At 42.6% G+C, this 23,196-nt stretch overlaps 1 protein-coding gene across 3 annotated transcripts in view; it reads left to right on the top strand.

Moving 5' to 3' along the window:
• Window positions 1-23,196, top strand: part of LOC126162016 (AP-4 complex accessory subunit Tepsin-like) — a 97,698-nt gene that overhangs the window by 24,326 nt on the left and 50,176 nt on the right. For all 3 annotated transcript variants that reach the window (XM_049918240.1, XM_049918239.1, XM_049918241.1), the window contains one exon: window positions 18,286-18,447. In XM_049918240.1, the coding sequence (XP_049774197.1) occupies window positions 18,286-18,447 (162 nt within the window). The remainder of the gene's footprint in view (window positions 1-18,285; window positions 18,448-23,196) is intronic.

Here is a 23,196-nt window from a genome sequence, read left to right as displayed (position 1 = left end):
TATAGGAATCGTTATCCATTACTGAGTTCCAGAGGTTCAAAGTTACACTACTTTTGTAAATAGTACCTGGTCTGAGATGTAAATATAGTTTTAATTGACATAATGGACACATGGAAAGGGTTCTGGAGTCATCCCAAGAGTTCTGAGGTCACCAAACTATGTTTTTTTATCACCATTTTTTTCACCAATAAAACTTTGACGTGCTGCCTGTGTAATGGGCACTTCATGCCTATTAAGCTGCCTTGACCTAGAAATTACCTGATGGTGCCACCTAGTGGCATAAACACCTTACAAAAAATTATTTTGTTGAACGAAATTCTTTGTACCTGCAAAACAAACCACTGCATTTTTTGGTGTACTGTAGGTGTAGCCTAAAAAGTTGCACATTTTTATGTAAAATAGTGTAAAGTGAACTTGAGTTGGATGGGAGATGATTTTGTGTTAACCTTATATTATGAATACTTATTTGTTGTTTATATGTGTCAAAATGTGTAAATGTGCTGAATTATATAAGTAAACTGCCGCTGGCTACGGTGGCCGTGCGGTTCTAGGCGCTTCAGTCCGGAAGGAACCCCGCAACTGCTACGGTCCCAGGTTCGAATCCTGCCTCAGGCATGGATGTGTGTGATGTCCGTAGGTTAGTTAGGTTTAAGTAGTTCTAAGTTCTAGCAGACTGATAACCTCAGATGTTAAGTCCCATAGTGCTCAGAGCCATTTGAACCATTTTGAAGTAAACTGCCAACAATTTACTGATCTATAGATATCATTTTATATAAGTAGCACACCTAGCTGTAGCAGGGAAAAGAAGGGAACCAGAGGAACAATGCTCGTGTCAGAGCACAAAAAAGGTGAATATGTCCCTCTTTGAAAGATTCTGACAAAAAGGTGGGGAACTAGCTGCCTAAATTCTCATTCTGCCTTCCTCACCAAAAATTTTTGCATGTGAACATATTCACACTTTTTTGTGCTGAAAGGGAGCAGCAGAGACACAGCGATAGTGGAAGAGAAAGAAGACAGTGCCAGTGGGAAGGAAAGGGAGAGGAGAGTGATGATGGGAAGGAGAAAGTGGCAGTCAAAGAGAAAGAGAGGTGGACAGAAATACAAGCAGTGGGAGCAAAAGAGAGAGAGAGGAGTTACTGGAAATGGAAAATACAGATGAGTGGAGACCGTACATAGACTTGGAGGGTATAGACTCTCCCAGACCTAGGTGAGGTCACATTTTGGGATGAAATTTTAAGCACATGGGTATAGGGAAAAAATAAGTTCAACCAACCAAAATTTTTGAGCTGCCCAGATACCTGTGGTGGAGGCAGTGGCAGTGGAAAAGAAGTGAGATGGGAGACAGTGGCAGTGGGATATTCTGTAAATTAATGGGAGAAAAAGGAGGCAGCGGGAGAGAAATGTATATAGACAGTGACAGTGAGAGGGAAATTATGAGTGTGAAGTCTTAAGTACAGACAGAGACTGGGTAAGAGGATTTAGAATATTCTGTGATAAAAGAATTTGAATACATTCATTTGCCAAAATTCTTGGTGAAGAAGGGGGAATGAGGATTGAGGTGCAGCTTCCCAACTTTTCTGTCAGAGTCTTTTGAAGAGGAACATATTTGCCTTTTTGTGCTCCAACAGGAGCATTTTTCCAGTGGTGTGATGTGTGTTCCAATATCATGCAGCCCTACTCAACCCCCCTACATCACCACTCTTTCCTGTTCCATTCATGTACACTCAAAACATTGATGCATTGTGACTGAACTATCCAAATGCGGTGGAAATTGGTAGATGTGATGTGCATGTACAGACAAACAAATGATTACAATTTCAGAAAAAAATTGGATGAGTTATTCAAGAGAAAGAGCTTCACAAGATGAACAAATCAGTCACACGTTGGCCTTTACGCAATCACTGATTGATAGAGTTGCTGGATGTTCTTTTGAGGAATACTGCGCCAAATTCTGTCCAATTGACATGTTAGATCATTGAAACCCTGATCTGGTTTGAGGACCCTAGCCATAGTGCTCCAAACATTCTCAAGTGGGGAGAGGTCCAACGACCATGTTGGCCAAGGTAGGGTTCGACAATCGCAAAGACAAGTAGTAGAAAATCTTGCCATGCGAGAAGGGCAACAAAACAGGATTTATAATAGCATCAATTTACTGCTGTGCTGTAAAAGTACTGCAAATGACAGCCAAAGGGGTCGTGCTATGAAAAGAAATAGCGCCCCAGATGATCACTTGTGTTGGCGGGTTATAGTCAGTGTGGTACCCCCGTTGTCTGGGACGTCACCAGACACATCTTCACACTGTTCGTTGGGGCTCAGTTCAAAGTGGAACTCATCACTAAAGACATTTAACTCCAGTCAATGAAATTCAGGCCGAAGATGTGTCTAGGGACTACCTGGACAGTGATGGGATACCAAGCTGACTGTCACCTGCTATATGGCCCGACAGCCAGGAGTGATGGTCTTGGGTGCCATTTCTTTTAACAGTGGTTCCCCTTTGACTGACATCCATGGCACCCTTACAGCACAGCAATATGTCAACAATATTCTGCGCCCCATTGTGTTGCCCTTCATGACAAGCTATCCTATGCTTAAATTTCAGCAAGATTATGACTGCCTGCACACAGCATGAATGCTTGTCAAACCTTACTATGGCCGGCAAGGTCATTGGATATCTGACAAATTGTGAATTTGTGGAGCATTATGGGCAGGGTCCCCCAACCATCTTGGGATTTCAAAGTTCTAACATGCCAGTTGGACAGAATTTGTGACAATATCCCTCAGTAGGAAACTCTTTCAATCAATTCCGAACTGAATAACTGCTTGCATAAGGGCCAGACATGAACCAATGCAGTATTGACTTGCTCGATTTGTGAAGCTGTTTCTCTTTAATAAATCATCCAATTTTTCTGAAATTGTAATTATTTGTTTGCCTGTACATATACATCACATTTAACAACTTGCATAAGGGGTTTGGAACACCACATCAGCTGCTGTTAAGAAGTGAGCTGAGATGTTCATTTAACATAGGTGGTAGAGGAAATTAAAGTGTTTCTTAACAGCAGCTGTGGTGTGTTGTTCTACATACTCCATAAAGTATTAACAGCTATAGCATTACAATGCGGGACATGCATAAAATTATAGAATGATTGTCAACGTGCATCAAAATTTATCTAACCTGACGGAATAAAACATGTACTAGCCTGAGAGTTGAATGTAGGCCCTTAAACTGTTAGCAACAGAAATTTTTGCTCATGTGTCACTGCCTGGCTCAGAGATTCAGTCTGTGTCAGAACAGTGGCTCTCCTGCATACTTTGCATCCCTAGCACATTTGGGGAAAGTAGGTATGACAGAACGACCTGGATGCAGCCTGTAGGGTGTTTCAAGAATGAATGTGCCACTCTGCAATGGAGAATGGCACTATAATTCAATAATGTAACAGAACTGTTGAAATAGTATGTGACAAGTCAAAACTGTTCACTGGACTGGTACTCCAACCCAGTTCCCTGTTTTTGCAGTTAGCTCATTACCAATTACACCATCTGAATGTTTCTTATGAACCAAATCAAAGCTTCAGTACGTCATGGGCTCCTTCCCTTTCCTTCAAGATTGTGCAGAGGCTCTCAGATGCTGCTTTGAGCCTAGTATCCCTGAGGGGTGCAATATATAGAGAAGTTATACATATCACAGCTTCTCAGTAGTTACTGAGAATGAAATCTCTTACTCCATTACAGTACATCATCGTTGAAGAAACAGTAACATATAACACACTTTCCAGATTTTGGCCAGTTGGCAAACTTGACTTAAAGCATGTACTGTTACAGCAGGGTTGGTGAATTTTCAGATCTTTACAATGAAAGTAAAAGTGAAAAAATATTATGTAAGTTAAAAAATGTAAAAAGAAAGATTTAATTTACTCATGCTTAACTGTAGCATTGAAAGTAGCATAAAGCTGTTCAAGGACACTGATGTTGTCTATGGAAAGATTGCAACACTGGAAGTTGATAACAAAGTGCCCAGAAGAACTGCAGAGGTTCAACAACTGCAGTGGCAGCAGATGTTAATAATACTCAAAAAGAAAAATCTGTGTTCATGTGTTATTTCAAGTGCACAACAATTTATTTTTTATGAAATGCTGTCCATTGCCATCTTAAAAAGGGTTCAGGTTAGTGGGACATATGGTAAGACATCCAGGAATTGTTAACTTGGTACTGTCTGGAAAGCAGCAAAGGAGAGAAATTACAGGAGTGGACAAACACATGATTATGAAAAACAGTTTATTGAGGACAAGAGGTGGAGCTGAAAACAATAGCACACTATCAACTGAGACAGATGTGATGTGAAATGAATTGGAAGACTGGTGACAGCAAAACAGTGGGTATTGATTTAGTTGGCAATTGGATAAAAAAACTGTTGCTGGTAAGTGTTGCACAGAACATGCTGCCTTCCCATTTTCCTAACCATATACTTGGGCAACGATTCATAAACGAAGAAGAGTTTGTGTGTGTGTGTGTGTGAGTGAGTGAAATCTAATGCAGTTTACTGAGCTGTGTCATATGCTTATGTTGTTCCTGTCAATCATCTTCAGCAAGAAATAACTAAGAAAATATGCTCATATTGCCATGATTAATTTAATTCAGGGTTCATGTGGTTGGATTGTTGTCCGTCTCTGTACTGGTTGTCAAATGCAGAATGGACAAGTCGTGCTGTGAGGCTACTCAATACAAGAGGCATTCCATCTACAAGGCAACATACTTTTTGTGTATCAACATGTCAAGGATGTAATTTCTATTCAGAGGCCTCCACAGTTAAGGTCAGCTGCTGTGGGCTTCATGATGTTGATGACAGGGAGTGTGAGAGACAGATAGTGATTGTAACTGTTTGATTTAGTTATTTGTGTGTCCTGTGGATCATAATTGTGATCCTCATTATGGAAAATTTGGATTACTCAAAATGATCAATATCACTTTGCCAACTCACAACCAAGCTTTCACCTTTCAAACTAACGTAGACCTCGGGCTACACTACAGATCAGTCTGTTGCAACCTACACTCTAAAAAATAAAACAGATACAAAAGAAATATTGTCAGTGTCGTTCTCTCTCTCTCTCTCTCTCTCTCTCTCTCTCTCTCTTTCTCGTTGTACACATGTGATGTCACACGCCACATTGTGAAACTGTCATCCAGGATTGGTAGATTCATTTGACATAAACACATTTTTCTCATTCATTGATTGATGATGCTCCACAGAACCCAACAAAAAGAAAAATATTCAGTGATGTAGAACGAGGAAAGGGACACATTAGCAAAAGATTGGTAAATCATAGGAACTTAACCTGTGTAGTGTATTAACAATAAACTATTACTGCTTAATGCTATTCAAGCATCTGCCACATAAGTTTAGTCAAGTAAATTATAAAGAAAGCTATTACGTCTACATCACATCTACATAGATACTCAGCAATCCATCATACAGTGCGTGGCAGAGGGTACCTCGTACCACTGCTAGTCAGTTTCTTTCCTATTCCACTTGCAAATAGAGTGAGGGAAAATGCCTGCACATAAGCCCTAATTTCACGTATCCCTAATTTCTCATAACTTATCTTCATGGTCCTTGCAGGCATTATATTTTGGAGGCAGTTGAATCATTCTGTAGTCAGCTTTTCTCACTAGTGTCCCTCAAAAATAATGTCGCCTTCCCTCCAGCGATTCCCATTTGAGGTCCTGAGGCATGTCCATAACACTTACATGCTGTTTTAACTAACCAGTAACAAATCCAACAGACCACCTCTGAATTGCTTTGATGTCTTGTCTCCCAAATACTCAAGCAGTACTCCAGAACAGTTCGCACCAGTGTCCTATATGCAGTCTCCTTTACAGACGAACTGCACTTTCCTAAAATTCTCCCAATAACCCAGAGTCGAACATTCGCCTTCCCTATCACAGTTCTCCCATGCTGTTCCATTTCGTTTTGCTTTGCTATGTTACACCCAATACTTAAATGACATGACTGTGTCAAGCATGACACTGATAATGCTTTCTAATTTAACCTTATCCGAACATTATGAGGTGTTTTCCTACTTATCCATGTTAACTTACATTTTCCTACATTTAGAGCTAGCTGCCATTTATCACACCAACTAGAAATTTTGTCAAAGTCATCTTGTATCAGTCACTCAAATTCGACGCTTTACTGTTCACCACAGCTTCATCAGCAAACAACCACAGATTGCTTCCCGCTGTGTCCATCAAATCATTTACGCATAATAGTGGTCCTATCATACACTATGTGTTCAAAAGTATCCGGACATCCCCAAAAACATACGTTTTTAGGTGCATTAGACATTGTGAGAGAGCAGAATGGGGCGCTTCACGGATCTCACGGACTTTGAACATGGTCAGGTGATTTGGTATCACTTGTGTCATATGTCTGTACGCGAGATTTTCACACTCCTAAACATCGCTATGTCTGCTGTGATAGTGAAGTAGAAACTTGAAGGGACACGTACAGCAAAAAAAAGTACATGCCGACCTCGTCTGTTCACTGACAGAGACCACCGACAGTTGAACACGGTCATAATGTGTAATAGGCAGACATCTATTCAGAACATTACACCGGAATTCCAAACTGCATCAGGATCCACTGGAAGTACTGTGACAGTTAGACGGAGGTGAGAAAACTTGGAATTCGTCATCGAGTGGTTGCTCGTAAGCCACACATCACGCTGGTAAATGCCAAACGACGCCTCGTTTGGTGTAAGGAGCATAAACATTGGACAATTGAACAGTGGAAAAACGTTGTGTGAAGTGACGAATCACGGTACACAATGTGGCAATCCGATATTGGGGTGTGAGTATGGTGAATGCCTGGTGAATGTCATCTGCCAGCGTGTGTAGTGCCAACAGTAAAATTCAGAGGCGGTGGTGTTATGGTGTGACCATATTTTTCATGGAGGGGGCTTGCACCCCTTGTTTTGCGTGGCACTATCACAGCACAGGCCTACATTGATGTTTTAAGCATCTTCTTGCTTCCCACTGTTGAAGAGCAATTCTGGAATGGCGATTGTATCTTTCAACATGATCAAGCACCTGTTCATAATGCATGGCCTGTAGCAGATGGTTGCACGACAGTAACATCCCTGTAATGGGCTAGCCTGCGCATAGTCCTGACCTGAATCCTATAGAACACCTTAGGGATTTTTTGGAATGCCGACTTCGTGCCAGGCTTCAGCGATCAACATTGATACCTCTCCTCAGTGCAGCACTCCATGAAGAATGGGCTGCCATTCCCCAAGAAACCTTCCAGCACCTGATTGAATGTAAGCTTTTGAAAGTGGGAGGGTGAGCCAACACCATATTGAATTCCAGCATTACTGATGGAGGGTGCCAAGAACTTGTAAGTCATTTTCAGCCAGATGTCTGGGTACTTTTGATCACATAGTTTACTTCCTTGGGGTGCTCCTGATCATACCCTTGTCTCTGATGAACATTCGCTGTCGAGGACGACAAACTGGGTTCTGTAAGTTAACAAGTCTTTGAGCCACTTAGTTATCTCTAAACCTATTACATATGTTCGTACCTTCTATAACAGCCTGCAGTGGTGGACTGTATCAAATGGTTTCCAGAAATCTAGAAATATGAAATTTGCCTGTTGCCCTTCATCCATAGTTCACAGTATATCGTGAGAAAAGGGCGAGCTGAGTTTCACTTAAGTGATGCATTCTAAAACCATGCTGATTCATGGACATAGATTCTCAGTCTCAAGAAATGTATTATATTTGAACTGAGAATGTGTTCAAGGATTCTGCACCACACCAAAGTTACGGATATCGCTCTGTAATTTTGTGGGTCTGTTCTTTTGCCCTTCTTATATACAGGAGTCGCATGCACTTTTTTCCAGTATCACCTTGAAAATAATTGCTGTTGCCTTACTTATACTAGTGGCTACTATAGTAGGTAATGTGCTTGATCGCGTCAGTATCTCCCAAAGAAAATATTGAGTTCTGTTTGCAGTACTTTACTTCTTGTCATGCAGCTTCACATCAAACACTGTCACTTGCCATGTAACTAAAGAACTTTCATTTAACTAAAGAACTTTCCTTGAATTTAGGTATTCAGAGAATTTGTAGAAAGAGTGGTTAGTGAGGTATAATTTTACTTTTCTTTTGAACTGGTTTGGATACTCAGTATCTTGCTTTTTGCTGGATGGGAGCTTATTGAATAGCTTTCAACCAGAGTACTTAACTCCTCTCAGGACCCTAGACAAAAAGTCAAAATCTATGTGAAAATTGTTTCCTCTCAGGTTTTTTCAATGATTTTGATTAGTGTACTTCAAGGTGTACAGCAGAGATACTGTGGTAAACCTATAAATGGAATGTTGAAACAAAGGCATTAGAATCCCCAGTGTTCAATCCAGTGTGTTTTTGTCTATATATGGATGGCACATTTGCTGTGTGGCAACATGGAACAAAAAACTTGAAGTGTTTTCTCTCTCTCTCTCTCTCTCTCTTTTTCTGTGGCATTTGTCCTTTGTCACCACACCTCAAGCCACTAGCCAGCAGTGCCACAAAGAAATTCTGTGCTTAAGACTCTGGTCCATAGAGCTTTAACGCTTTCAGACAAAGAGAGCATTCCCAAAGAATTAAACCACCTACAAATAGTGTTTGAAGGAATGGATACTCAGATTGCCAAATTGAGCAATAAAAATCCAGAACACCTAAGAAAAAGGTTCAGACTGGGACTGAGAAAGAGAAACCAAGAATTGTTAATCTACCTTTTGCCAGCCCAGTATATGGAAAGGTCGGTAGACTCGTACAGAAACATGGTGTAGTATCCACCCCTATATTTCATTCAGGATCATATTTGTGACAGCGTTGTGTGTGGAATGCAAATGAACATTCTTGTGTATTGATAAAAAGGACTTCATCTATGATAAAATAATAAATAATTTTTGTCAATGACATATGTAATAACTTCAAGTTGAACAAATATATTTCAAGGAAGACGCAATACATGAAAGTGACAGATCAAATAAACAGAGTAAGACGTGTGTACACTTTAACAGTCAAATCATAACTGAGTCCAAGTCTAGCGGCCGCTGGCTGACTGGCTGGTCGCTTAGGTGGCTGCTGCATGGCTGGCAGACAGCGCCGCATGTAGAGGATGCGTGTAACTGTGCGGCGGCACTTTGAAAGATCGGCGAGTCACAATACTTTTCCTCCCTTTGAATTTTTTGCACAGGTCTTGATGGAGGTGGCCTGTAGATTGCTAACATCCGTAGGTGTTGTTTGACTGGCCGTAAAATCTCGAGGAGGAGGCTTCCCGTACGGACGGAAGTGTCCCCGATGATAACGGGTCGAGATGACAGGAGACGTGGGGGTCGAATCTGCTGGGACCCCGTGCACTAATCTGCCCGTTGCGGAAAGTCCGGTTCTTATAACAGGAGACATGGGTGATGTGTCCGCGTCCGTAGGAGAAGGAGGTGAGTGGAGTTGCTCCGACAGATGATGGTCGTCTGGTTCCTGCATGGGCACGTCTCCTGGTGGCGTCAGTTCTTGTGCTGGCACCGATATGATGGTGAGAGGACTGCGTTGTGAGTAATGAGAGATTCCAGTATCCTGAGCGTCAGGTAGAGCCAAAGGTGGTGTAGCAGCATCTGGAACAGACGTTGCCGACACACGAGGCCAAAGGTGGTCCAAATGACGCACTGCAACACCTGTGTCCGTCTGGATTTCATACAGGCGTCGGCCACGATGTCGTAAGATGTGGCCAGGGTTCCATTTTGGCCGCCTGCCATATTCCTGTATCCATACAAGGTCGTCGGCGGTGAACCGGCCAAGCGAAGGCACCCGCGGAAGGCCACAGAAGATGAAGTAGCGTGCGGGGCTGTCGGGCCATGTAAGAGCTCAGCCAGGCTGTGGTTGCCCATGAGGGTGAAACGGTAAGAAGCCAGAAATTGGAGAAGCGCATCATCAGCAGCAGAAGAAGTCAGGAGATTCCTCATCTGAGCCTTAAATGTGCGGACCAGTCGTTCAGCCTCACCGTTTGGCTGTGGATGGAACGGAGGGGCCATGACATGCATGACGCCGTGACGGGCACAAAAATCCGCAAAATTGGAAGAGGCAAATTGCAGACCATTATCAGTAACAAGAGTAGAGGGAAGGCCTTCCAAAAAGAAAATGCGAGCTAGAGCATTGGTGGTTGCCGCGGTGGTAGGCGACATGCAACAGACAATGAAAGGAAAGTTAGAGTAGGCGTCAATAATGGGAAGCCAATAAGTACCTAAAAAAGGTCCCGCAAAGTGAGCATGAATACGCTCCCAGGGCTTCTCGGGTGAAGGCCACGGTGACAAAGACCTCTTCGGGGCAACGGCCTGGGACGCCCAAGGGCCGCAGGCAGCGACCATGTGTGCGATTTCAGAGTCGATACCGGGCCAGTACACATGACAGCGCACCAGAGATTTTGTGTGAGAGACACCCCAGTGCCCTTGGTGAAGGTCGTGCAAGACTGAAGCATGCAAAGACGCAGGTTGTGGTACCGCAGGTACCACAACATGTGGCGAAGCATTGTTGGTGGAAAGGAGGATAACACCATCCGTAGCCGTGAGGCGGTAACGCAAAGCGTAATAGTTCCACAACGGATCAGCAGTCTTAGCAGATGGACGCTCTAGCCAACCCTTCTGAATACTGCGTAAAATCTGGGAGAGGGTAGGGTCAGAACCCGTAGCAGCCGCCAGCCGGTCCCCAGTGATGGGGAACCCGTCCAAAATCCGCTGCTCGGCAACATCCAGGTGGAAACACAAAAGTTCGTATCTATCGAATCCCAGATCAGGACCCATGGGAAGGCAAGACAGTGCGTCAGCATTCGCATGTTGAGCTGTCGGCCGCAAATGAATCTCATAATTGAAACGAGACAAGTAAAGAGCCCAATGCTGGAGGCAGTGTGCAGCCTTGTCGGGAAGTGATGTTGATGGATGAAACAAGGAAACAAGTGGTTTGTGATCCGTAACAAGATGAAATTTGGATCCATAGAGAAAAACACCAAACTTATGAAGAGCATAAATAAGGGACAAAGCTTCTTTTTCAATTTTGAGAATACTTTTGTTGGGTATCCGTGAGCGTTTTGGGGGCATAAGCAATGGGTTGTTCAGAACCGTCAGAAAAACGGTGTGCAAGGACTGGACCGACCCCGTATTGAGAGGCGTCCGTGGCAAGAACAAGATGTTGGCCAGGTCGATAAGTAGCCAGGCACGGGGCCTGTTTCAGCATAGTCTTCAATTTCTGGAAAGCCGCATCGCATGACGCAGACCAGTGAAAAGGCACATGTTTATGTAACAGGCAACGCAACGGTTGAGCCACCGAAGCAGCAGACTGTAAAAACTTGTGATAGTATGCTATTTTCCCCAGGAAGGCCTGCAGTTCCTTAACAGATGTAGGGCGAGGAAGGGCATCGATCGCAGCGACAGTTTGCTGAAGCGGACGAATACCATCCCGAGAGAGTTGAAACCCCAAGTATGTGATAGATGCCTGAAAAAATTTTGATTTCTGAAGATTACACTTAAGACCAGCAGTCTGTAAGACATGAAAAAGTGTGCGGAGATTTTGAAGATGTTCGTCAGTGGTGGATCCAGTGACAACAATGTCGTCCTGGTAATTTATACACCCAGGGACAGTGAGCAATAATTGTTCCAAGAATCACTGAAAGAGAGCAGGGGGCGCTGGCAACCTTGAATGGCAAAATGGCAATCGTTGGTATTCATAGAGGCTGAAAGGCGTGGTAAGGACCAGAAACTGCCTGGAAGCAGCGTCGAGAGGAAGTTGATGATAAGCTTCTGACAGGTCAAGTTTAGAAAAATACTGGCCTCCAGCAAGTTTAGTGAACAATTCTTCAGGTCGAGGCATAGGGTAAGTGTGGATAAGGCATTGAGCATTTACAGTGGCTTTGAAATCGCCACAGAGACGAATATCACCATTTGGCTTAGCAATGACGTCGACATGGGAGGACCACTCACTGGAAGTGACAAGGAGCAAGACCCCTGAAGCAGTGAGACGATCCAGCTCCCGTTTGACCTGATCACAAAGGGCCACAGGAATGGGCCAAGCCCGAAAAAACTTAGGCCAAGCAGTGGGTTTGAGCGTGATATGTGCTTCAAAGTCATTTGTGCGGCCTAACCCAGGAGAAAAAAGGGACAAAAATGTCATCGACAAGGAATCCAATTGAGCATAAGGAATAGCATCAGAGGCGATATTGACAGAGTCATCTATGGAGGACCCAAAAATGCGAAAGGCATCGAAACCAAAAAGATTCTCAATGTTACTATGGTCGACCACAAATATGGGAACAGTGCAAACAACAGATTTGTAAGATACCTCAGCATCAAATTGTCCCAAGAGAGAAATCTTCTGTTTATTGTAAGTCCATAATTGGGTAGTGACAGGTGACAGGATTGGAGAAGCCAACTGAAGATACGTCTGAGAATTGATGATAGTGGCAGCAGGACCAGTATCCACCTGCATGCGAACATCTCGACCAAGTATTTGGACAGTGCGGAATAACTTCCCTGAAAGGGAAGAAGTACAATTGACAGACAACACAGAATCAGAATCAGCGTCATGTTCATGAACATCATGTATGTGGTCGGATTTGCAAACGGATAACACATGACCCTTTTTTTTTGCATTTGTGACACACGGCCCAACGTTGTGGGCAATCTTCTTGTGAATGCTTCGTAAAACACCACGGACATGAAGGAAGTTGCCGTGGGTTTTGCTGCAGTTTCTTAGAGGTTTGTTTACGGTTAGGCTGAGGCTGCGCTTGGGACCGTACTGCGGCCACATCGGCCAGCAGGGACACGCCACACGCTTCGTCAACATCGCACAAAGATTGTATTTCCTCGACATCGCCCCATGCCTCTATTTGCACTCCAGCGGCACGAGAAATTTCAAAAGACTGAGCGATGGATAGGACTTCATCTAGAGTCTTATTTGCCAACTGAAGGGCACGTTGCCTAACTTCTTTGTCGGGCGCCGATCGGATAATAGCATCCCGTACCACGGAATAGACATAGGATTCTTTGTGAAGTTCAGTAACAAATTGACACTTTCTACTGAGGCCGTGAAGTTCAGCATTCCAAGCGCGATAGGATTGATTCGGTTGTTTTTGACAACGATAAAAGGCAACACGAGAGGCTACCACATGCATTTGCTTTTGAAAGTAGATGGACAGAAGTGAGCACATTTCAGCAAAGGACAAAGATACAGGATCTTTCAAAGGAGCCAGTTGTGACAACAACCGATACATTTGAGGTGAAATCCATTAAAGGAACAGACATTTACATGTTTGTTCGTCTGCGACATGAAATGCCAAGAAGTGCTGTCGAAGACATTTTTCGTAATCAGACCAGTCTTCCGCCATCTCGTCATAAGGAGAAAAAGTAGGTAGAGACAACGATGAGAGAGGCCCTGAATTTGATGCCGCGACAAAATTACAAATCGCATTTGTGAGAAGCGTTTGCTGTTCTATGATACCTTGCAATAGTTGCTCTAAAGTAGCCATGGAAAGATGTGGGTCAGCGATGGAAAAGAAAAATCACTACCTCGTCGCCACTTGTAATAACTTCAAGTTGAACAAATATATTTCAAGGAAGACACAATACATGAAAGTCACAGATCAAGTAAACAGAGTAAGATGTGTGTACACTTTAACAGTCAAATCATAACTGAGTCCAAGTGTAGCGGCCGCTGGCTGGCTGGTCGCTTAGGTGGCGCTGCTGCTGCATGGCTGGCAGACAGCGCCACATTTAGAGGACACGCATAACTGCGCGGCGGCACTTTGAAAGATCGGTCAGTCACAACAACATAATTTAATATTCTGTAAGAAGTAATATCTCAACAATACTCATGGAAAAAGATAGTGAAAATCTCAATCTTTTTGTTATCTATGGTTCTTCTAGAATAATCCTGCTCCTTTTTTGAACTGTTGTACTGATTGGACGTGATTGATGTATCGTAACACAGAGGTCTGTAACAAACTGTATTATGTTGTTAAGTAATATTTGAAAAATAGAGTTTCTGTGTCATTGAAATTAATCCACTTTGTTTGGACTTTTATTTCACTATGATTCTCATCCTATATAAATGTTAAGTTTTGTGATCAGCTACAATGGAGCGCAGCCATTAGCGCTATTGATCTACAGCACGGTTTATTGGTAAATGCTAAAAAATAAGTGATTAACAAAGAGAAATACTTTTAAATGTTAATGCATATAGTAAAGGTACAAAAAAGATTTAATATACAATGTTTGTTAGTAACAAAACAGCACCTGAAGGAGAATCGATAAGTGACTGTCTTGTGTTAGCCGCCATCTTAGTGGAATGTTGCAGCGGCAGTTTTAAATTGAATTTTTGTACAGACATAAATCTTGATGGTCATTATTTTGCTAATAATTGTGTATTGGTGGCCCAGAATCCACTCAGACATAATAAATTCTGCTTAGATTGTGAATAATCTTTAAATATAGTGAACTTATGTCTATGCAAACAGTATCTTACGTGATAAAAATTGTTCTCTGCTGATGTATGAAGCTTAGTTATTTTGTAGCAACTTTTATGAAATATTTTGACAGGAGACAATACATTAGTGTTGTGTGCGTTTGGTATTGTGTGAGAAAACTGTTCATTTTGCTTAAAGAAAAGTGTTGCCACCTCAAATAACAGTAGCGGTAAATTCAATAGATGATCTGCAACTAGTAATAAGATTATTATGCAGCAGCACTGAAGATTTGCTAAAAATCATTACTCTTGTATAGTTGTGATTACTTATCCTGCATTTAGCTTGTTTGCTGCTTGTATATGATCACTTTTGTCCATGAACTTAGTGCCATTTACACAGCTTGACAGACAACATTGCTACATGTTCCCAGGTGGAGATTTCTTTAACAAAATAATGATCATTAGCTGGGAAAAGTAGTGATTAAATAAAGCCTCATGTTACGTTAAGTTAATGGTTTTGTTCTAGTCTTGCTGAAATTGTGCAACACCGCTCTACCCCACACTACAATGGCATAAGCCATTACTTTCTACTTCTGTGCTAGCTGGCCATTTCTGTTTGTTTAAAATTGCTTAATATGAGTCTCTGTGAGTTTAATGCTTAAAATGTTAGCAGGTTTGGCATGTCCAGCTATCATTTGAGCTGTATATGTTGAGGGTGCAGTAACCACTCACAGACGGCAGTGCTAGCAGTGCAGGGTATATAAAACACGTCAGAAGGGACGACTCGGAAAACAGCGCAGTCCTTGTGGTAATTCAAACATGGAGCAGCTTATCTGACATCTAAAAGGGCATGATTATTGTCTTTTGGGCCAAGTGTGGAAGCTTTTCCAAAACAGCTACATTTGTAAACTTTCTGTGTGTCACTCTGTTTAAAGTATTCCCTTGCATGGCTAAATGGCACTAGCCCAAACTGGCACCAAGGCAACGGTGGTGCATCGCAAGTCATAGATGACAAGGCGAACAACAGGTGTGTGTGTGTGTGTGTGTGTGTGTGTGTGTGTGTGTGTGTGTGTGTGTGTGTGTGTGTGTGAATAAACGTGCAGCTGTTAAGCAACTGACCTCCCAGGTGAAGCAAGGGGCTACCAACAGTGTGTCCTCAATGACTGTTCAGGGAACATTGCTGCATGTGGGCCCCCACAGCAGGAGCCTAGTTCATGAACTCATGCTGACATCTACATCATACTCCGCAAGCCAGCTAATGGTGTGTGAGGAAGGGTTTTTCTGGTACTGGTAACTGATCCCACCTTCCTTGTTCCACTTGTGAATGGTGCGTGGGAAGAATGATTGTCGGTAAGCCACTTTATTATCTCTTAATTTCTCCACCATGATCACCATTTCATGTGTATGTCACATGAAGTAATGTGTTGTTCGACTCTTGCTGGAAATTTCTCTTTCGAAATTTCAGTAATAAACTTCTCCATGACTGCTTGTCATCGACAATAAAGGCTGGGATTTGCACACCAGTATGGCAGTTGGATGTCCATTGAATGATGATAGATGTTCTTTGCACATGCATGATGTTGAATACTCCATTGGACATATGGCTGTCTGGAAGCAAACACTCTGCAACAATCATTGTAAGGATCCAGACCAGAGGAGAGAGTAGTCTGGGGAATGTTTTTGTAACATTTTCTGGATGATCTCATCGTTTAGAAAGCACACTGGATCAACATAAGGATGTACTTATTCTTGGGGACTATGTCCACCCCTATATGCAGTTTGTTCTTTCCTCGGCATAATGGCATATACCAGTGGGATAATACAGTGCATCACACAGTTCAGAGTGTCACGAATGGTTCTAAGAGTACCGGGATTAGTTTACTGTACTCTCCTGGACACCAAACTCCCTGGGTTAAACCTTGTCGAAAGTCTTCGGGGTCACCTTGATTGAGCTGTTTGCACCGTGGATCATCAACTGAGGAAACTGGCACAGCTGGTCTCATCAACTGAGGAAACTGGCGCAGCTGGTCATGTCACTGGAGTCTGCGTGGCTCCATATTCCTATTCGTACCCTCCAGAACCTCATTGACTCTCTTCCTGGGTGTCTTGCAATGATCTGCACTCCAGAAGGTAGTTATTCAGGCTGTTGACAGGTGCGTAATCTTTTTGTGAGTTACAGAATGTACATCTACATCTACATCTACTTCTACTTCTACATCCATACTCTCCAAGCCACCTGACGGTGTGTGGCGGAGGGTACCCTGAGTACCTCTATCGGTTCTCCCTTCTATTCCAGTCTCGTATTGTTCGTGGATAGAAGGATTGTCGGTATGCTTCTGTGTGGGCTCTAATCTCTCTGATTTTATCCTCATGGTCTCTTCGCGAGATATATGTAGGAGGGAGCAATATACTGCTTGACTCTTCAGTGAAGGTATGTTCTCAAAAGTTTAACAAAAGCCCGTACCGAGCTACTGAGCGTCTCTCCTGCAGAGTCTTCCACTGGAGTTTATCTATCATCTCCGTAACGCTTTCGCGATTACTAAATGATCCTGTAACGAAGCACGCTGCTCTCCGTTGGATCTTCTCTCTCTCTTCTATCAACCCTATCTGGTACGGATCCCACACTGCTGAGCAGTATTCAAGCAGTGAGCGAACAAGCGTACTGTAACATACTTCCTTTGTTTTCGGATTGCATTTCCTTAGGATTCTTCCAATGAATCTCAGTCTGGCATCTGCTTTACCGACGATCAACTTTATATGATCATTCCATTTTAAATCCCTTCTTATGTGTACTCCCAGATAATTTATGGAATTAACTGCTTCCAGTTGCTGACCTGCTATTTTGTAGCTAAATGATAAGGGCTCTATCTTTCTATGTATACGCAGCACATTACACTTGTCTACATTGAGATTGAATTGCCATTCCCTGCACCATGCGTCAATTCGCTGCAGATCCTCCTACATTTCAGTACAATTTTCCATTGTTACAACCTCTCGATACACCACAGCATCATCTGCAAAAAGCCTCAGTGGACTTCCGATGTCATCCATGTAGAAGGTCTTCTGCCTGCCTACTTTGCCCAGTTGCACTGAAATACTAACCATTTGCATATGCGAGCATGCAATGCAACTTTGATGTTTACCACATACCGGTTTCATAATGTTGCAGTTTTGTAACGAAATTGAAGTCTCCTTCTAGTCCATAGAAAATTCTGGATGTGTGTTTTTTAAGGGGAGGGCAGAGGGAGTTAAGAGAGGAAGGAAGGGAGGGAGGGACTGAACATAGTTAAGTATACATCACTGAATGAATAAAGACAAGGAGGTAGCTTAAGACATTCCTGTAACAGATCAACATGATGCCATAATTTTCACTGAAGAAGGGAATTATGATTTAAAAAAGACTGACTCATTCCATGTCACCAAAAGATGCTGTAATTGTGCTCCATGAAACATACAGATAACTACGCTAAACTATATAGCTAATTTCCATTTCATGAAACAATAATTTATGTTGAGACTACTAGTATTTTTCTTTCACTGTGTGGAGATGTGCCTGAGCGTGTATGATGACACATAGACAATCATTCTTACTGTTGTTCTTTGTTGTAATTTGCATATAATTTTAAATTATAATTCATTTTAATTTAGTAATTTAAGTAAAAGCGTTTTAGACTAACTTGTGCACTTATGTACTTAGTGCAGTATTTGAGTATCATTATGATTGAAGCCTACTTTCACTGGAAGGGGGGGTGGGGGGGGGGGTCAGTGTCATATGTTGTATTTGTATTTATCATTTCAGGTTCTTAAGATAATGTCTCATCTAGTCAGAAATGGACACATTACTTTCCGGAAATATCTAAGGAATCACGACACTTCCATCAAGGAGGCTACGTCATATAGTGGACCACCCCACCCACTATTAGGAACTTCACCTTATGAAGCAGTGCGGAAAAATGCACAGGTATGGAAATTTTGTTGAATTACTGTTTTAGTTATAATGTAATGGCAGACATCAGAAAACTAGTATATCATTAGAAATATGCACTTCTTGGTGGTCTTATAATTTTCCAACAAAAATGATAGATGTGAATTTCATATTTAGTTTATTTATAGATGCGTTCCCATTAGCCTTACAGCTACTTTTCCAAGAAAGCAATCAATTATTGAAACAATAAGACATCAGAAAAGGTCTGGACTGCGAAATGAATCAAAGTATCAGGTCCAAGAACAAAGACATTGTATGGGCAATAGTTGAAAGATGGAGTGGGAAATAAGTTAAGAAATGTGAATACTTTGTTATTAGAAGAGAAAGGCAAATAATAAATGACAGCAGACAGGAAATCAAGATATTTAATAACCAGATGATGGACCGAGCGAGGTGGCGCAGTGGTTAGCACACTGGACTCGCATTCGGGAGGACGACGGTTCAATCCCGTCTCCGGCCATCCTGATTTAGGTTTTCCGTGATTTCCCTAAATCGTTTCAGGCAAATGCCGGGATGGTTCCTTTGAAAGGGCACGGCCGATTTCCTTCCCAATCCTTCCCTAACCCGAGCTTGCGCTCCGTCTCTAATGACCTCGTTGTCGACGGGACGTTAAACACTAACCACCACCACAACCAGATGATGGGTGTGGGCAATTCAAGGAGTAGAATAAATGCAGGAAGCAATGCCAGCACTTCATTTACAGTCAAATCGCAATTAAATCATGTTTTGCCAAATAAATTAAGAATCTTATTAACTCCATCAAAAACAAAAATTCTTGACGAGTTGATAATATTGAAAGTACATTTTTGAAATCCATTTTTTACGTATAGAGGGTGGTCAGAAACAGTCTGAATAGCTTGTAAGGTAGTTGTGGAGTGGTTGTACTGAGAAATAATTGTTAAGAAAATAATTCAATATGTTGTGCCATTTCTGAATTAATTAGCATTGAAGTTAGCCTATCAGGCCATTGCACATGCAAATTCAAGTGGCTCGCCAGTTGTCCTCATAGCATAGATTATAATCCACAATACTACTCAGCCTTTGGCTCAGTTTGATCCTTACTACTGCCTCCTCTGTTAAGACAAGAAGCTCTGTTGAAAGAATATTCTCAAATAATTAATAATCTCCAACTTCATCTATGAAGATATTAATGGCTTGACAACAAATCAACTTCATTCCAGACTGTAACTGGCCCAAGAGCTTGCTGATAGCAGCATCATCATTGACAGAAATAACTTGAAACCTGGACTGCAAATGTTCCATCTAAAGTGCAATATCTTATTGACACTCTATGTGGGTCTGAGGGCTTTGAACTCATATGGCACAAGCAGAAGGATATAAATTCTGTCCCAATACATAATGAAGTTTGTCCATAAAACATGCACAAATGGGGTGAACATTCCAGCCCAGCCTATGATTATGGAGCACCAAACCAGACCATACTGTACACATTGTTGAGTAGTATAAATTGAGAGCCTACTCAGGTGATCCAAACAACATGCTCATGGCTACACCATCAAGCCTTGATTGGATTAAAAGAATGGATATTAGCTTTTAACAGCTGTTAGTTTAATGTATGATTTGTATTTATGTCTCTTCATCTTGTATTTTTTATTGTATTCCTAGTGCTGTAAGCTAAATAAATAATATCTTTTAATGACAGTACAATTGAATCTGGTGGCTGTTATACACATCCAATAATTAATCTACTTCCTCCAGTTCTGCTTATTGTTTTCAATATTACTTTGCAGTTGGATTAATTTTGAAACTTGTTAGATTTAAAACTTTGTTCATCACTGTAGACATTCCTCCTTGTGGAGAATCTAATCCACCTATCCAATATACGATCCACATGTTTTTGATAATTTTTCTGTTCTCTGCTTCGGGTTTCAGCCCACTCTCTGTCACGAATATGATGTGGGGGGGGGGGGGGGGGGGGGCAACTGATTTCTGGGGAAGACATGAGCTCTGCGACATTACTGTAAATACTCCGGCAGTTGTCAGCTAATATTTTGAGCTTCTCATCTCTGGATTTTCTATTCACTCTGTTGAAATAATTGATTTATCTGATTATCTGATGCTGTTTTTCTACCAAGGATCTCTAATAATAATAATAATAATAATAAGCCACAAACAGATCTTCTGTGCCATGAACACACATGCCTCTAATCCTCTGGCCATGCCTATGAACAAAATGTAAAGGAGCACCACTCTCATTATGTCAGTGTCACACCTGAGTGGAACAGCTTAACCAAATCTTTGTCAGGGCTTTGATTACTTATCATCATGCCCAGAAATAAGGAACAACCTACCCACAATCCTTGTCATCTCTTACGAAGTGGCATTCCACCACCCATCTAGTATAGGAAATATCCTAGACCATCCTTATACTACATGCACTATGTGATCAAAAGTATCTTTACACCTGGCTGAAAATGGCTTACAAGTTTGTGGTGCCTTCCATCGATAACGCTGGAATTCAGTATTGTGTTGGCCCACCCTTAGCCTTGGTGACAGCTTCCACTCTTGCAGGCACACGTTCAGTTAGGTGCTGGAAGGTTTCTTGGGTAGTGGTAGCCCATTCCTCATGGAGTGCTGCACTGAGGAGAGGTATCGATGTCAGCCGGTGAGGTCTGTCATGAATTCGGTGTTCTAAAAGAATCCCGAAGGTGTTATATAGGGAGGTCAGGATTCTGTGCAGGCCAGTCCATTACAGGGATGTTATTGTTGTGTAACCACTCTGCTACAGGCTGTGCATTATGAACAGGTGCTTGATCGTTTGAAAGGTGCAGTCACCATCCCTGAATTGCTCTTCAACAGTGGGAAGCAAGAAGGGCTTAAAACATCAGTGTAGGCATGTGCTGTGATAGTGCCATGCAAAACAACAAGGGGTGCAAGCCCCCTCCATGAAAAACATGACCACACCATAACACCACCACCTCTAAATTTTACTGTTGGCACAACACGCGCTGGCAGATGACATTCACTGGGCATTCGCTATACCCACATCCTGCCATCGGATCACCACATTGTGTACCGTGATTCATCACTGCACACCACGTTTGTCCACTGTTCAGTCATCCAATGTTTATGCTCCTTACACCAAGCGAGGCATCGTTTGGCATTTACCAGCATGATGTGTGGCTTATGAGCAACAACTCGACAATGAATTCCAAGTTTTTTCGCCTCCGCCTAAGTGTCATAGTACTTGCAGTGGATCTTGACGCAATTTGATATTTCTGTGGAATGGTCTGGATAGATGTCTTCCTATTACACATTACAACCTGTTCAACTTTTGGTGGTCTCTGTCAGTCAACAGATGAGGTCAATCTGTACGCTTTTGTGCAGTACATGTCCCCTCAAGTTTCCACTTCACTATCACATTGGAAACAGTGAACCTAGGGATGTTCAAGAGTGTGGAAATCTCACGTACAGATGTAGGACACAAGTGACATCCAATCACCTGACCGCGTTCGAAGTCTGTGAGTTCCGTGGAGCGCCCCATTCTGCTCTCTCATGATGTCTAATGACTACTGAGGTCGCTGGTATGGAGTGCCTGTCAGTAGGTGTCAGCACAATTCACCTAATGTGAAAAACATATGTTTTGAGGGTGTCCGGGTACTTTTGACCACATAGTGTATATTCCCAAGCTAGGCACTGTGCACTCATCCAACACTTTCTATTCCAATCCCAGCACAAGCGTATCCTATCTCATCAGAGGCATTGCCAACTGTGACAGCAGTCATATTTTATACTATCTCCGCTGCAGCTATTACACAGCGTTATATGTATGTGTGACCACCAATCAACTGTCCACCCGAACGAATGGCCACTGCCAAATTGTTGCCAAGAGAAGTTGATCACCCAGTGACAGAACGCTTCGCTGAACACAACATGCTCATCTCAGAAGCTGCTTCACAATCTCTGCCACCTGGATCCCCCTTCACATTATTAGCTTCTCTGAACTACATAAATGGGAATTGTGCTTACAGAATACCTTTCGATCCTGCAATCCTCCTGGCCTCAATCTCCTCTTGGCCCTGTCCCACACCCACTTTCACCCTGTCCCCATGCCTTGCCCTCCCTCTTCTCACTCATTCTACATCATCCTGTCTCTCTTCCTTTGTTTTATCCCACCCCTTGCCTGCTTGTCCAATTCTCCATGTCATTTTGCACCACACACATCTCCCATGCCTGTATCGGAGTTACCAAACTGGTTTTAATTTCCTGTACCCATGCACGCTGTTGTGATTTGGCAGGAGCCAATTCACGGAGTTTGGAGGAAGCCGAAAGGCACGCGATTAAGCTCACGCAGGCTGGCGTGAGGTCTGGAACAGGTCAGAGAAATAAGACTAGCAAAACAAGAGTAACTGGTAGAATACTTAACTTTAATCCACAATTGTAGAACATCTCTCGTTACTGTACAGGCTTCACAATATTAATTATCAAATGCTATGGCGCCTTGCTAGGTCGTAGCAAATGACGTAGCTGAAGGCTATGCTAACTATCGTCTCAGCAAATGAGAGCGTATTTGTCAATGTAGCTTCGCTAGCAAGTTGGCTGTACAACTGGGGCAAGTGCTAGGATCTGTCTCTAGACTTGCCGTGTGGCGGCACTCAGTCTGCAATCACTGACAGTGGCGACACGCGGGTCCGACGTATACTAACGGACCGCGGCCAATTTAAAGGCTACCACCTAGCAAGTGTGGTGTCCGGCGGTGACACC

Source organism: Schistocerca cancellata, chromosome 2, assembly GCF_023864275.1.
Source record: "Schistocerca cancellata isolate TAMUIC-IGC-003103 chromosome 2, iqSchCanc2.1, whole genome shotgun sequence".
Lineage (NCBI taxonomy): Eukaryota > Metazoa > Arthropoda > Insecta > Orthoptera > Acrididae > Schistocerca > Schistocerca cancellata.
This window is presented reverse-complemented; position numbering and strand designations above follow the sequence as displayed.